A 13,600-nucleotide genomic window follows, 5' to 3' on the forward strand; every position below is an offset into this window, starting at 1 on the left:
ATGGATGGGCAATATATTTGGGAGTAGATTTAATCAGAATGAAATTGGGCTCTGGCAAAACCAGTGGAGAAGGTAGACTTAGGGCGAAACTACATGCTACATTTAGTTGGGAGTTCACTTTAAAAAAGCATTTTAAAGTTTTTTTACTTTAAACTTTTTACTCTCCAGTGCAATCACTGGAGCTGATTTCTTGAGGATGAGAATGGAGGGGGCAGGGAAAGAGACAGAGGGGAAGGTTTTTTAACCTTTAATCCATTGCCATTTTCACCCTAAAAAGGCCACTGTGGAGCCGCTAAAGCTGCTACAGGAACTCGGGGGGGGGGGAGTCTTTAAAAATTAAATGTAACTAAATCTGAGGGCAGCATGTATGCTGCAGATAGCACCAGATAGCTGCAATGAAAGAGAGTGTGCTAGTAATGGGAGTCCAGTGAGATAGGAAAGGCTGCATTCTTGAGGGACAAAGAATATGAGAGAGTTTACTTAACAAAAGGGGTGTGCAAGCCTCTACTAGGAGAGCAGGAAAGGCAGTTTTCCCTCAAAAAGTGAATATGATGCTCTGAACATATCTATACCCCCAAAATTAATCTGGCTTATTCTCCCTAGAACTGAGAGGTGTAGATGGGTGAATAGGTCTTGGAATCTCTGAGAGTACCCTCACCAATCCCTAGCATTCCCCAAGTGAAGCTATAATTGGTATAAAGTTCATATTTAAAACTGCAGTCCTAATATGCCCTATTTATTTCCCTCCCAGGCAACATAAATGGGCGATTTCACATGGTGGACAATATGTTGTTCCATAATACATTCTCCTACAACCGTGATGGCATTTTTGACCCACTCAATTATGAGCTTCTGGTGGAAGTGACAGATAGCCCTAGCACACCTCGCTTTAGCACCACTGCAACAATTATTGTTCATGTGATGCCTTGGACAACTACAGGGCCCACTACACCTATCATTACCACTATGGTGAGTGGACAGATATAGACATGCTGTAGTTAGGAACCTTTCAGGTGATATTATCTGAATCACTAAATTTTCACATGTCAACCATTAATACCTAATTCTCATAGAAGCCTTAGTCTTTGTCCTCGAGGACAGTGATTCTCAACCAGTGGTCGAATACAGAAAGAGTCTAGGTGGGGTGGAAGGTTTGCACAACAATTACTGAGAATTCACTCTCCCTCAGTCCCCACGCAAATGTGACGTGCCATCTCCTGCCAACACTACCAGCTACAAATTATCCCCACTAAGGATGTTAATCTTTATAGCAGAATGCCTGTAAACATACAAATGTCCTCCTTGGAAAAAGTTATCTTTTTTGTCTTTATCATTGTGGAACCCAGATTCTTTGGCAGTGTGATTGGTTGAGAATTACTCCACTAGGAGATCCTACTTTACTACCCAACAATGTAAATATTTAATTGCTTAAATAATGTTATAATGGTTCTGCAGAAGGGAATGGTAATTAATGGGATACTATGCAACAGCTATGTTGTACAGTGCATATGTTGATACTGCATAGTTTCCCCTTACTAGCAAACCTACTTAATTCCTGAACAGCCTGGTGTGATATTTGTACAGCATATTTTCTTGCAGGTGGCATTTGGGACCATGGCATATATGAAAGAAATGTAAATCAGGGTCCAAAATTATTTGTCCCGGTTAATGATATGCATCTAGAAGTTCACAAGGGGACTGTGATCCTATTATTATTTCTAAAACTCTTAGTGATATTTAACACATGAAATCCTTTTGAACTACAGGAAATTATGGGATGTACTTTTTTATAGTGTAATTGTTATCTGAACATGTGATCTCAGAGAGTGTATCTGGGTGGTGGCTGGTATGCTACATGAGAATTATCTTGCTATTGCAAGGATTATTTTGCCCCTAGTAATACTGTATATACTCGCGTATGAGGTGAGTTTTTTAGCACATTTTTAAGCTGAAAAAGTCTCCCTTGGCTTATATGCGGGTGAGCATGAGTGGAGGTGCTGGAGCATGGCCAAGCAGAGAAGCCGGACGGAGACTGAGGCCTGCGGAGCCAGGGGGTGGGGGTGGGGGTGGGGTGACAGGCAGGCAGGCAAGCAAGCAGGGAGGAGCCTGGCTGCTCCCGGGCTTCCCTGTGGCTGTCTTCTGTTTGGGAGCCGTGCTGCCTCCTCCGTGCCAGGCCACCACCAGGACCTGCAGTGGGCCACTAGGAGCAGTGCTGCCAGGCCACTGGGCTGTAGAGAGGTGTGCCACTGCCGCCTTGCCCCAAACCATCAGGTGTTGCATTGTTGCTGGGGAAGGGGAAGGGGAGGCTTGCAGGGCCTGGGGCGCCGGGGAGGCGGGTGGGGGACCATGGAGGCAGCAGAGCAGAGCTGGGAAGAAGGCAGAGGGAGGCCACATGCAAGCCTGCCCCCCCCCAAGTTGCCCTTGACTGGCTCCGGAGGCCCCTGCATCCCCATGTGCTGTGCTGGATCCCCCTGCCCATCTGTGGAGGAGAGCCTCATGCGGGGTGAAGGAAGGGGAGGGGGCTGAATGAGGCTGCTGAGGCACCACTTCATAAGAGGAGAGAAGCTCTTGGAAGGTGGAACCTCCCACCCGCAGCCCTTGCAAGTCCCAGAAAGAGCTTTCCTTTGAGGAAGGCAAAAGGGATGAGCCCATGGAGAACCGGAGCCGCGGTGCCATCATCAACAAGATGGCACATGGAACTCCCCAAACCAGCTGTGACAGGGGAGGGGCTTGGCCCCACAGCAGCTGAAGGGAGTGAAAGATGTGTTGGGATAAGCATCGAGAGAGAGGCAGGACAAATCACCTACTCCCCAATCCAAACTGATTCCCCCTTTACCGAATTACCAAATTCACCTCCCCCCAATTAATTACTCCCAGTCCTCCCCAATCCACAAACCCCAACATGAATTAACACTTGATTATACACACACCACACAAATCTGGACTGGACAATCCTGAGCGGCAAAAAATAAATATTCAAAAACATTTAACCTACTGATGCCTCAGTTAATGTAATTTTATTGGTATCTATTTTTATTTTTGAAATATAACAGTGGCTGCTGCATTTCCCACCCTCGGCTTATACGCGAGTACACAAGTTTTCCCAGATTTTGTGGTAAAATTAGGTGTCTCAGCTTATATGATGGTCGGTTTATACTCGAGTATATATGGTACTTAACTTCTATATTCAGCCATGAAAGATATCATCCAGTTGTAAGAATCATGATGTCAACCTGCTGATGACTCCCACCTCTGCTTTCCTTTTTCATCAGATTCAGAAACCCTGGTTGTTTCTTTAAGGTCACTCCCTGAATATTGTTTAGGGCCAGAAGACAGATAATAGACAAGCTGATTTTCACAAAGGCCAAATTATATTCACAGGTGATCATTAGAAATTGGGAAAATTCTGGTCCTAAATAGTGGCAAAGTGTCATTTGGCTGGTAAGATATCTGGACCTTCCTCAGGCATTATTCATCTCAGGAATTTGAATCTGGCCACAAATGAATATTCAGTGACTATGCAATCCATTAGAGCAATGCACATTGTGTGCTGTTGAAAATGATTTGGAAGATGCTTGAGAAGTCGGCTAAACTGAATAAAATGAAGTTTAATAGGGACAAATGCAAAGTTCTGCATTTAGATAGGAAAACCCAAATACACCAATATAGGATGGGGGAGACTTGCCTTGGCAGTAGCATGTGCGAAAAGGATCTAGGAGTCTTAGTAGACAATACATTGAACATGAGTCAGCAGTGTGATTCAGTGGCTAAAAAGGCAAATGGGATTTTGGGCTGTATCAAATGGAGTATCGTGTCCAGATCACGGGAGGTGATGGTACCACTTTGCTCTGGTTCGGCCTCACTTGGAGTACTGTGTTCTGTTTTGGGCACCCCAATTGAAGAGGGATGTTGACAAACTGGAACGTGTCCAGAGGAGGGCAACAAAGATGGTGACCAAGACATATGAAGAAAGGTTGGGGGGGGGGGGGCTTGGTCTGTTTAGCCTAGAGAGGAGATGACTAAGAGGGGATCTGATAACCATCTTCGTATTTAAAAGGGTGCCATTTGGAGGATGGAGCAGAATTGTTCTCTCTTGCCCCTGAGGGACAGACCAGAACGAATGGGATAAAATTAATTCAAAAGAAATTCTATCTAAACATCTGGAAGAAGTTCCTGACAGAGCGGTTTCTCAGTGGAACAGGCTTCCTCGGGAGGTGGTGGGTTCTCCATCTTTGGACATTTTTAAACAGAGGCTAGATAGATGGAGAGGCTGATTCTGTGAAGGCAAAGGGGTGGCAGGTTACAGTAGATGAGTGATTGGGATATGAGTATCCTGCATAGGTTGAGGCCAAGGCTAACATCTATGCCCCCCCGGGACTCGGGATTTGGGATTGGGATTAGAGATGGGTACCACCAATACCCCCTCTCCACCTGCTAGTAGGGGAAAAGGGTAGTGGATTAGCCAATCTTGCCGGGTTAGCTTGCTAACTAATAATTGATGGACTGTAGTTGTTTTAACTGGATTTTAATGGATTTTATGAGGTTTTAGAATGTTGTAACCCGCCACGAGCCGCAAGGGAGTGGCGGGCAATACATCGAATAATAATAATAATAATAATAATAATAATAATAATAATAATAATAATAGTGCAGGGGGTTGGACTAGATGACCCATGAGGTCCCTTCCAACTCTATTATTCTATGATTCTATGCTATTGGTTCAGAATGCCAACTATCAGTGGGAGCTGCATACAGCAATTATATTACCCAATCACTGGCATTTAGCTCCCAGTTTGCTTCCAAGCTGAACAACACTGAAAGTTGCTTTATATACTGAGGGGCTTTTCGCACGCCTTCAAAGTCGCACAATGGTTGCCAATTGAAAACGCTATTGATTTGCCGTTATGCACAACGTCGTTGACAATCTGCCACACACCTGAAACCGATCCGCAAAAAGCGCTTCCTTGTAGCGCTTTCAGGGAAATCCCCAAAAGTGGATTCACCCTCCGGAAAGCGATACACTCCTGCAACCAATCTGCAACACTAGCAAAAAAGACCTGTGCGTTAACATTGTTGCGGTTTCTACAAAGTCCCTCCCCCTGGCTCTCTCCTCTGATCTTCCGGCAAAGCGATCGCCATTTTTTTTTTCTCCGAGCGAGCGGGGATAAACGCACCAGCGAGCCTCTTTCTGTTTAGAGGCTTCCCCGGCTTCAGTCCCTCCCCAGAGTCACTAAGCACAAACAACACTTTGGACACAAACAACAGAGAAGCCCGTTTGCTGATGTATTTTCCCTTTATTTTTTAAACTGTTTTCGGCCGAAAATCGGGCCTGTGAGAGGGGGGGGGGATTTTTTTTTTTCACTCGGAGGGAGCGTGGCAACGATCAAACGACAGCTCAAACACACCGGGCAGCTGGATGGGTCTCTCCGTTGCAACGAATCAACACAGATTCGTTGCAATGGGTGTGGTTTTTTTTAAAAAAAACTTTCTTAAAGGGAAAGGGGCTGTTTGGGAGCATGCTAACGGCTGCCCATTGGCTGCTTGACGGCCAGGGACGGGACGAGCTTGGCAATAGCGCTTCCTTTCTAGCGATTTTTGCCGAGACTGGAAGCCTGTGGGAAACGCTACAAAATGCAACTGGATTCCACTACAAAGGCAGGTATGCATAACGACGAATTCCACTATTTTAAATGGCGATTTTTCATTCAGCAACCAATTTGCTACAAAGATCCCGGTGCGGAAAGCCCCTGAGTCAGAGCATTGGTCTTCAAGGCCAGTATTATCTGCTTTGACTGCCAGTTCTCCAGGGCCTCAAGTCAATGTCTTTCACAAACCTTGCTGCCGATGCTTTTAACTGGAGATGCCTGGGACCTTCTGCATGCAAAGTGGATGCTCTGTTGCTAAGCCATGCCTCCACTTTTTCCATTCAAGATACTGCTCATTATCGTATACAATTTAGCCCCAATATATGAAGGAAGACTTCCATCCCCACATTGTTCCCTAGGCACTCAGATACTGAGGTACTTCACTTGCCTTCCTTTAAATAAATTTAATCTGTGAATATACAGATTTGTTTGCAGTGGTAGGATCTACATTATGCAACAAGAATATCCAAGTCAAGGCTTGCATGCCTTCTTCTCTGGTATGCCTCAGGTGAATTGAGGCCTGCTGCTTCTCTTTGTTAGAAGTGGAGAGTTAGTATGTAATTCATAAGTTATTGAACTCCCTCCAGCTTGTCACTGATGATTAGGAAAATTGATTAAACAGTTGCACTGCAACTTTGACCTGTAATAGTTTTATAGATATAAATAATTTAATCCTTTTCTTAGATATAATAGCATGATGTTAATATTAACCTGCTGAATGTCACCTGATTATTATTAAATCTTTGACTTCATGCCTTACTGAAAGTATTTAAGTCACAGGGAGTGTGCCAGGGAGGTCTAAACTACCTCACCATTTTACTAGATTAAGAGCATCTCTACACGTACAGGGACTTACAGGTTGAATCAGTACCCAGTGATTCTTCTATCTACTTGAAAGACTTCATGGACTTCTGCAAGTGGAATCTGGTTTTCCTTAGCTCAGTACTGAAGTTCTACATGATGGACTGATCTTATGATTTCAGTCAGTATCCAAGAAGCCCATCATTCTGCACAGAACAGAGGAATACTGGGCTCCGGATCCCTGGTTTGTGGTGGTTCTTACATTCACTGGAATTCTTCTTCTCTCAGCCTTGAGTTTATTGTTCTGGCGATTCTGCTGTAGGTGAGTATATGGCGAAATTTCTCTTTGCATTCCTTCTTCCATGTCCACTGATGGGTCAGGTTGAAAACCTGCAAAATCACTGGCAGTAGCTGGTTCCATGGACACTCTGGAAAGGGGCTTGATTGTGTTGCAACCAGAGGTAGGGAATCCTGACAAGACAGAGCCTGAATTGGTCCTGTGGAAGCTCCTGTGTTCTTTCCTGATACTTACCCCCAACCGTTTTTCCCTGCCTTTCTGAACTCAAAAGAACATTGTAGCCTGTCCCATACCAGTTCAAAGTTGCAGGTTCGGCAGAAAGTCTGGTGTAAATCTTTTCTACTGATGTTTAAATTTCAGGAAAGTGCCAACAGAGACATCTCAGCCCCTCCTTCAGAACAGGTAAAAGCCCCTATCCCTGTCTCTGAGCCCCATGCATTATGGAAACCTGTTAAATCAAAAGGTCCTCTATTAAATTATGTCTCATATTCTGTAGGAGCAAAAGGATGGAAAGGAACTACATTGTGACAGAAGAACCAGGCAAAGACAAAGGGAATATTTCTGCTGACAGTGTGAGCTTGGTATGGCATATCCCAATTTGAAGTTGCCAGTTAGTTGTGCCCAGGCTGTTACTATATGGCAGGCTTTCTCAACAAGGATTTGTGAAACCCTGGGGTCTCTTGACAGCCATGGGTTTCCTGAATGGGTGGGAGTTAATTTTTTAATATATTTTAAACATTTGTTAAACAGGTTTAACAGGTGATATGACCATATATGGTCATGTTGACCCACCCTTTCCAAAATGGCCAATGGTGGGCCTGGAAGGAGTGGGAAGGGGAGGGGCCCCAGGCGGGTATGTACACAGCTATGCTTCCCAACCATATTCTGTATGACCATGCCACTCAAAGCCTGAAGGGGCTTCTCAACAATAAAAAGGCTGAGAAAGGCTGCTGTATGGAATCTTATACTGTGAAACATGGTAATTGCTACCATGTGATAGCAAAGAGATTTGTAACAGTTCTGTGCTCTTAATATGGAGGTGCTTAACTCCTGTCTGGTTCACCAAATGTTGAGCATTTGGACATTTACGGAGTTTTGAGGAAGGGTAGTGAACACTACAAATTAAATGAATTAAATGAAGCATTCTGTGGGGGAAACAGAATATTTCGGGGTCTTTTTAAAAAGGGAAACAAGAAAACTGCCAGGTGTAATTGCTCATCCAACTAAAATGTTAGAATCTGCAAGTATGTTTGAGAATCACATCGGAGAGTCCAGTTGAGGCCAATACCATGTATAATGGATTTTATTTGGGGTCTGTGTGGATGTAGCAGGTGCTAGGAGTTTGAGGTGCATTTCTGTGACTCAAAGTGAAGGAATGTAAATCTTCCATTCTCTCTCAGCTATTCTTTCACTTCTTTAAGTTAGAGCCATTCCCCCTCTTCCTTTCTGCCAGCAGTGGGCTTTTGTTGAGGTGAAGTAATTTCAAGTAAACACACAACCTTTCAAGCAAACAAAAATGGAGCCAAGCTGAGAGCTCAGGTACCCAGTACCCTTTACATTGTGGCTAGCTACTGCCTTAACTTTACTAGAAGCAGGTGGGACGTGTCCTTCTCAGTCATTTCAGTCTTAACATCATAATTCTTCATGATTTTGGCAATGCCAGAACTCTTCCAGGATGCTATCCGGAAAACCTCAAAGCCCAGATGTAGCCATGCCATGGGGTACATGCTAACAGAGAGAAAGTAGTGGGGAGAAAAGACACAAGGAAAGAATATGAGGGGAGACAAAAGAAATGGTAGAAAAAGAGAATGTGTAAACAGGGAAGAGGAGGAGGACAAAGAGAAGTACATTTGAAAAGTTCTAGAAGGGGTCAGGATAAGAAGAGAGGCAGGAAGCAAATACCAGGAAATATATTTTGCACAGAATAGAGGAATACTAGGATCCAGATCCCTGGTTTTGGTGGTGCTTACATTCACTGGAATTTATTGGTGGATGCCATGCACCAACTGGCACCATGCTAGGCATCACTGAGTGGCAAACACTCTTGCTTGCCGTGCTTGGCACCTCCGGATAGCTACCATTCACACTGTAGTCAGAGAGTGGAATGATGTAACCAAGAATTTATGTTACTTATCAGGCTACTCTTGCTAAGCTTCCAAGAAGCCACTAAATAACAGAAATTGAGAAAGGGATTAACTTGGAATTATCACAAATTCAAGCAACACTTCCTCTCCCATAAAGGCCGTTGGCAGCCATAGTAGGAATATGATCACATGAGATTATCCTTTTCTCTCTCCCATTACAGCAGCACCACTTTGATGGCTCTGCTCAGGACCCTGGTAAGTCCATTCTGTAGTTTGCTTTAGAAGAGCTTTCAAGATAAGTTCCAGACTTATAGGTTGGAACAGCTCAGTAGTCCAATGAACAAATAAATCAAATACAACACTGGATTCATAAATCAATACAGCAAACTTAGAACATAGTACCAAACCATGGATAAAAATTCTGTATAGTGGGGCCATGTGAAAGGTGGGGAGAATTCAACACACTTGGAGGAAATCCACCAATTTGCCGAAAAAACTGACTACTTACAACAATTTGAGGGGGAGTTTGACACCTCAAAGCCACAACCTAAAGGGAAAAAATGAAACGTGATGAGATCTCACTTGCTGCTGTGCAGGTTGCTTAGCAGAACAAAAAAAGAGAAAAATGCCAGGTGCTTAGCAATCCACAAACAATGTTGAAGAAGGATCACAATGACTGCTGGGTGATGAAGAGTTAATAAAGAATGAGCAGGGGAGAGGCAATCAAGCAGGACAGGGGCGGCAGAAGAAACAGCAAAAGAAGGTGCAGTCAGTGACTGAGTGGGTATACGAGCTAGTGAATGAAGGAGAGAGACAACAAAGGAAAGAGGCAGTTCTAGTAGACTGTCAGGTGGCTGAACAATGGAAAGGTGGGGGGGAAATCTGTGAAGAGGGGAAGAGGCAGTGGTAGGTGAGCAAATGAGAGGTGATGGCAAAGAAAGGCAACAGTAGGGGACAGAAAGATGGAGGAGGAGGACATTGGGTAGATGAGATTTCCTACTCCCATGAGTTCCTTGCAGGTCCTTCCTTGTAGAACAATATTTCCGTAATGAACTCTTTCATACCCTTGCAAGAATGACTGGTCATATTGATCCCATGGGTAGAGCTTCATTTATTAACCAAAAGCTGAAGGTTGTACACCATCTTTCATAAGGTGCACCAGCAGATATTACACATCACAATAAAGCAAAGGACCCATAAAACCTCGTCTCCACAATACGTACTGAATTAAAGGAAGTGCCATGGTGAATAATTCCTTCAGGCTGCAATGGCTCCAGGTTGGGAAGTCTGGCCCTTGGGGGTATTTATGGCATCCACAGTAGACATGAATCTAAGGAGATACCAATAGGAACTATCAATGAAGCTCTATGCACGTTAAGTTTATTGGTGGGCAGGAGGAGAGGACAAAGGATGAGGACATAGCACTGCACCAGACATAGACCTGATGTTGTTCTTTGCTTCATGTCTTTAGTCACAGGCCAATATTACCTGTACAACAGCAACAGTGGAGCACGACGCTGGATGTGAGTGTGGTTTTCCATCCTAAGGACTGCAGCATGAGGGTACACAGACATTATGGGGAAGGAAGATAGAGCACAGAACATACACTGTAAATGATCACTTTAAGTGTCCATTGTACCTACCCAATATGCTGGAATAGAAGCCAGTCTTTTCAGTGTTTTCTCTAATGATTATGTCCACTTTGTATATGTATCTATAGAACCTAAGTATTGCAGCTGAGAAGCTTTCATCCAGCCAGCTGTTATTTCCTCAGCCAGTTCTTATTTCCATTTGATAAACTTCCAAGAATAGACACCTAGGGCTGCTACCTTTGTTTTTCTTGTCTTGGGTGCTTTCTTTTAAGAGTATCTGACACACAGAAGTTAGTGAACTTCAATACATACCTCTAGATAATCTTCAGATCCATGGAAGCAGGTAGACAAGGCGTAGTGAGAACAGGGTAGAGATAAAACTACTTCTTAAATGAGGTGAGATATTGGCGCTTTTCACCGAGGTGGCTGGAAGTTCTGCAGGTTCAGGCAAAGGCTCAAGGAGATCGGTTGAGTGGGGAGTACAGGCAGAAGAGCAGAAGCTGTAGGACCTGGTTGGGTGCTAGTAACTCTAGAAACTTCTCCATATAGAAGTTGCCAGAAAGGCTACTTATGAATTTGTCTTCAATTTCTTCAATTCTCTTGTGTGCTATAGTCCTCTTGATCCACACTGAAATATCATGACCACATTTCTTCCCTTTTTTGTGTACTTGTTTGGAGATTATTTTTCATTAAGATAAACTTTATATCATAAAAGATAAATACTTTGCTTTTTAACTCCCTTGTGATTGAAATTCATTGCTCTTGGTGGTGTTACTTGTGAATGGAACTACCAATATAACACAAAAACAGATGCCTTTCCAAAATCTTGTATTGGGAAAGGTGTGCGAAACCAAATATTAAAAAATAAACATAGAATTGTAGGTTTTGTTTTGGAGCATGTTGTGGAATTGTTGAGAACCAAGCTTGAGGTCCAAGGCAGGATCCAAGCAGATGCATAACTGACCAATGTGCAGCAATGATCCCGCCTCCTAGATCCAATTGGTTTAAATCAATCTAATTTGATTGGGCCAATCACACATACTGGTGGGAAGGTCTCTTGTCTGCTATGAGTATATATATTGGGTTTTTCTGGGGGATTTCACTTGCTACAACTTGTACTCATGCTGAGATCACAATAAAGAGCTGTTTGCCCAGTAGTTCTGGAGGTATTCTGCATGGAGCCAAATAAAACAGTTTAAAAAACAAACAGTTTAGACCGCTTTATTATATTATGATCGTTGTTCTGCATTGAATATAATCTGTTGAAAAACTACGTTGCAATGCTCTCTGCATGAAACAATTCATAGCCCTGCCCCCTGTAGTTTTGCCAACTCTACTTTGTTCTCAAATGCAGTCACTAATCTGCATAACTAAAGATCTTCTCTGCATGGCTAATAGAGCGTCTCAGGCAGGCAGGGGAGAAATGAATCGGTGAAAAGCATCTTTCAGAAACAACACTTAAAAGACGCTTAAAGCACCGAAGAGGCAGTTCACCATGCAGAGCAAAATCAGTTTTGTGGAGTAAATTAACTCTTCTGTGCAGAGATCAGAAAAACAATGGTGTATTTAGTGAGTTTTCATAAGCTTATCCATCATGCAGAAGAGGCCCTGGTGTTACTTCCATGAAACCACGGGTATAACAGAGCATTTGTGGCATGATCTGAACAAAAGATAGGGCTTAATTTTTTCCAAGGATCAACATGGGTTGGAAAGAATCTGTTTGCAGTGCCAGGATGTATGTATGGGGAAATGATATAACAATACAGGAAGAGCTTTTCCCTGACCAAACAGAATGGTCATGATCTAGACAACTATGATTAGTAGTAGGAAGACTACCAGATCAAAAAGTCTAGAGCAGTGGTTCTCAACCTGGGGGTCGGGACCCGTTTGGGACGACCCTTTCAGAGGGGTTGCAGCAGGGCAAACAGTTTGGCTGGGGGGTGAGATAGAGTTCGTTTGTCTGGCGCAGCAGAAAGGACCAAGATCGGGCATGGTGGGACAAGAGGCAGAACTGAACTGAGAAACCCTGTGGAAAAACTAATTTATATGAAATCATAAACAATGGATCTTCATGCTGTTGGTCAGATTTAATTTCTGTGAAAAAACACTTGCATAATTTTATGGTTGGGAGTCACCATAACATGAGCAACTGTATTAAAGGGTCGCAGCATTAGGAAGGTTGAGAACCACTGGTCTAGAGTCTAGCATCTGTGTTTTTTTTAAATAAATAGAGCTTCAAGTAATATTCTCAGGAGCTGACAAAACTCTTTAAAATAAGAGGCATCCCAATACTAGAAAGTGTATATATTCCTTATGCATAACTGCCTGAAAAGGGTAGAGTCCTAAACTCATCCATATGTGCGTCACAATTAATTTCTATGTATTATTTTATTTTGTTTTGCCTGAAGTAAGCAATAGCCAGGAGGGAAGCGGGCATGGTGTTAGCTGGATGTTGTCAGCTCTCAGAAGCCCAGCAGAGTTGGTATTTGGATGGGCAGACGCACCAAGGCAGACCCACCAAGTTGCCTTGAAGCCCCTTGCTGGAGTCATCATAAATCAGTTGTGACTTGACAGCACTTATGCATGTAAGCAATAGTCATTTTGTTACTAGTAGTAAAGAATTCCTATTGAGAAAGTGAACCTCTTGTACTCCCTGCCTTAAAACAAACAAATGTTATCTAACTAAAAATCTGGCTTTGATCCAGCACCTGAACACAAGTTCCTGCATTGGTGAGTATGGTACTGAAAGGCTTATAACTTTTTGTGCAACTTAATATTAATGTTAAAGATAGATGTTGCTATTCAAAGTATTCTTTTTGCTAGCTACTCTGTTGGTGTGTTGTGATCATCAGAACATACTTTGATGCTGAAGTGCCCTCTTCTGGAGCATCTGAGCAAAATAGGTTAATCAATAATCACTGTGATTAATGTATTAACTGAATATTAAATATTTGAAATGTGCAAAGTTGTCCGTGTTCCTTAGTAAGTTGTTTGATCACTTAATTCGTTTAATCTGTTGACAACCTGACTAAGGCAACATTTCTACAGATCCTGGAAGTTCTTTTTTTTTTTACAAGATTTTTATTTTTATTTTCCAGGATTAAAGATAATGAAATACAGGCAATCTACATTGTTAGTACAGAAGAAAAAAAGGTTATGCTCTTCATTTGATACATTTAG

General features: G+C 43.0%; 1 protein-coding gene across 6 annotated transcripts in view; it reads left to right on the forward strand.

Moving 5' to 3' along the window:
- The window catches only part of CDHR4 (cadherin related family member 4), a 72,950-nt gene extending 61,323 nt beyond the window's left edge, over nucleotides 1–11,627 (forward strand). For 5 of the 6 annotated variants that reach the window (XM_077326108.1, XM_077326103.1, XM_077326106.1 and 2 more), the window contains 6 exons: nucleotides 752–969; nucleotides 6,629–6,768; nucleotides 7,105–7,146; nucleotides 7,241–7,325; nucleotides 9,050–9,083; nucleotides 10,300–11,627. In XM_077326108.1, the coding sequence (XP_077182223.1) occupies nucleotides 752–969; nucleotides 6,629–6,768; nucleotides 7,105–7,146; nucleotides 7,241–7,325; nucleotides 9,050–9,083; nucleotides 10,300–10,355 (575 nt within the window). In that variant the 3' untranslated portion in view covers nucleotides 10,356–11,627. The remainder of the gene's footprint in view (nucleotides 1–751; nucleotides 970–6,628; nucleotides 6,769–7,104; nucleotides 7,147–7,240; nucleotides 7,326–9,049; nucleotides 9,084–10,299) is intronic. The other variant, XM_077326104.1, reaches the window with a different exon arrangement.
- The last annotated feature ends 1,973 nt before the right edge of the window (nucleotides 11,628–13,600 follow it).

Source organism: Paroedura picta, chromosome 3 (genome assembly GCF_049243985.1).
Source record: "Paroedura picta isolate Pp20150507F chromosome 3, Ppicta_v3.0, whole genome shotgun sequence".
NCBI lineage: Eukaryota > Metazoa > Chordata > Lepidosauria > Squamata > Gekkonidae > Paroedura > Paroedura picta.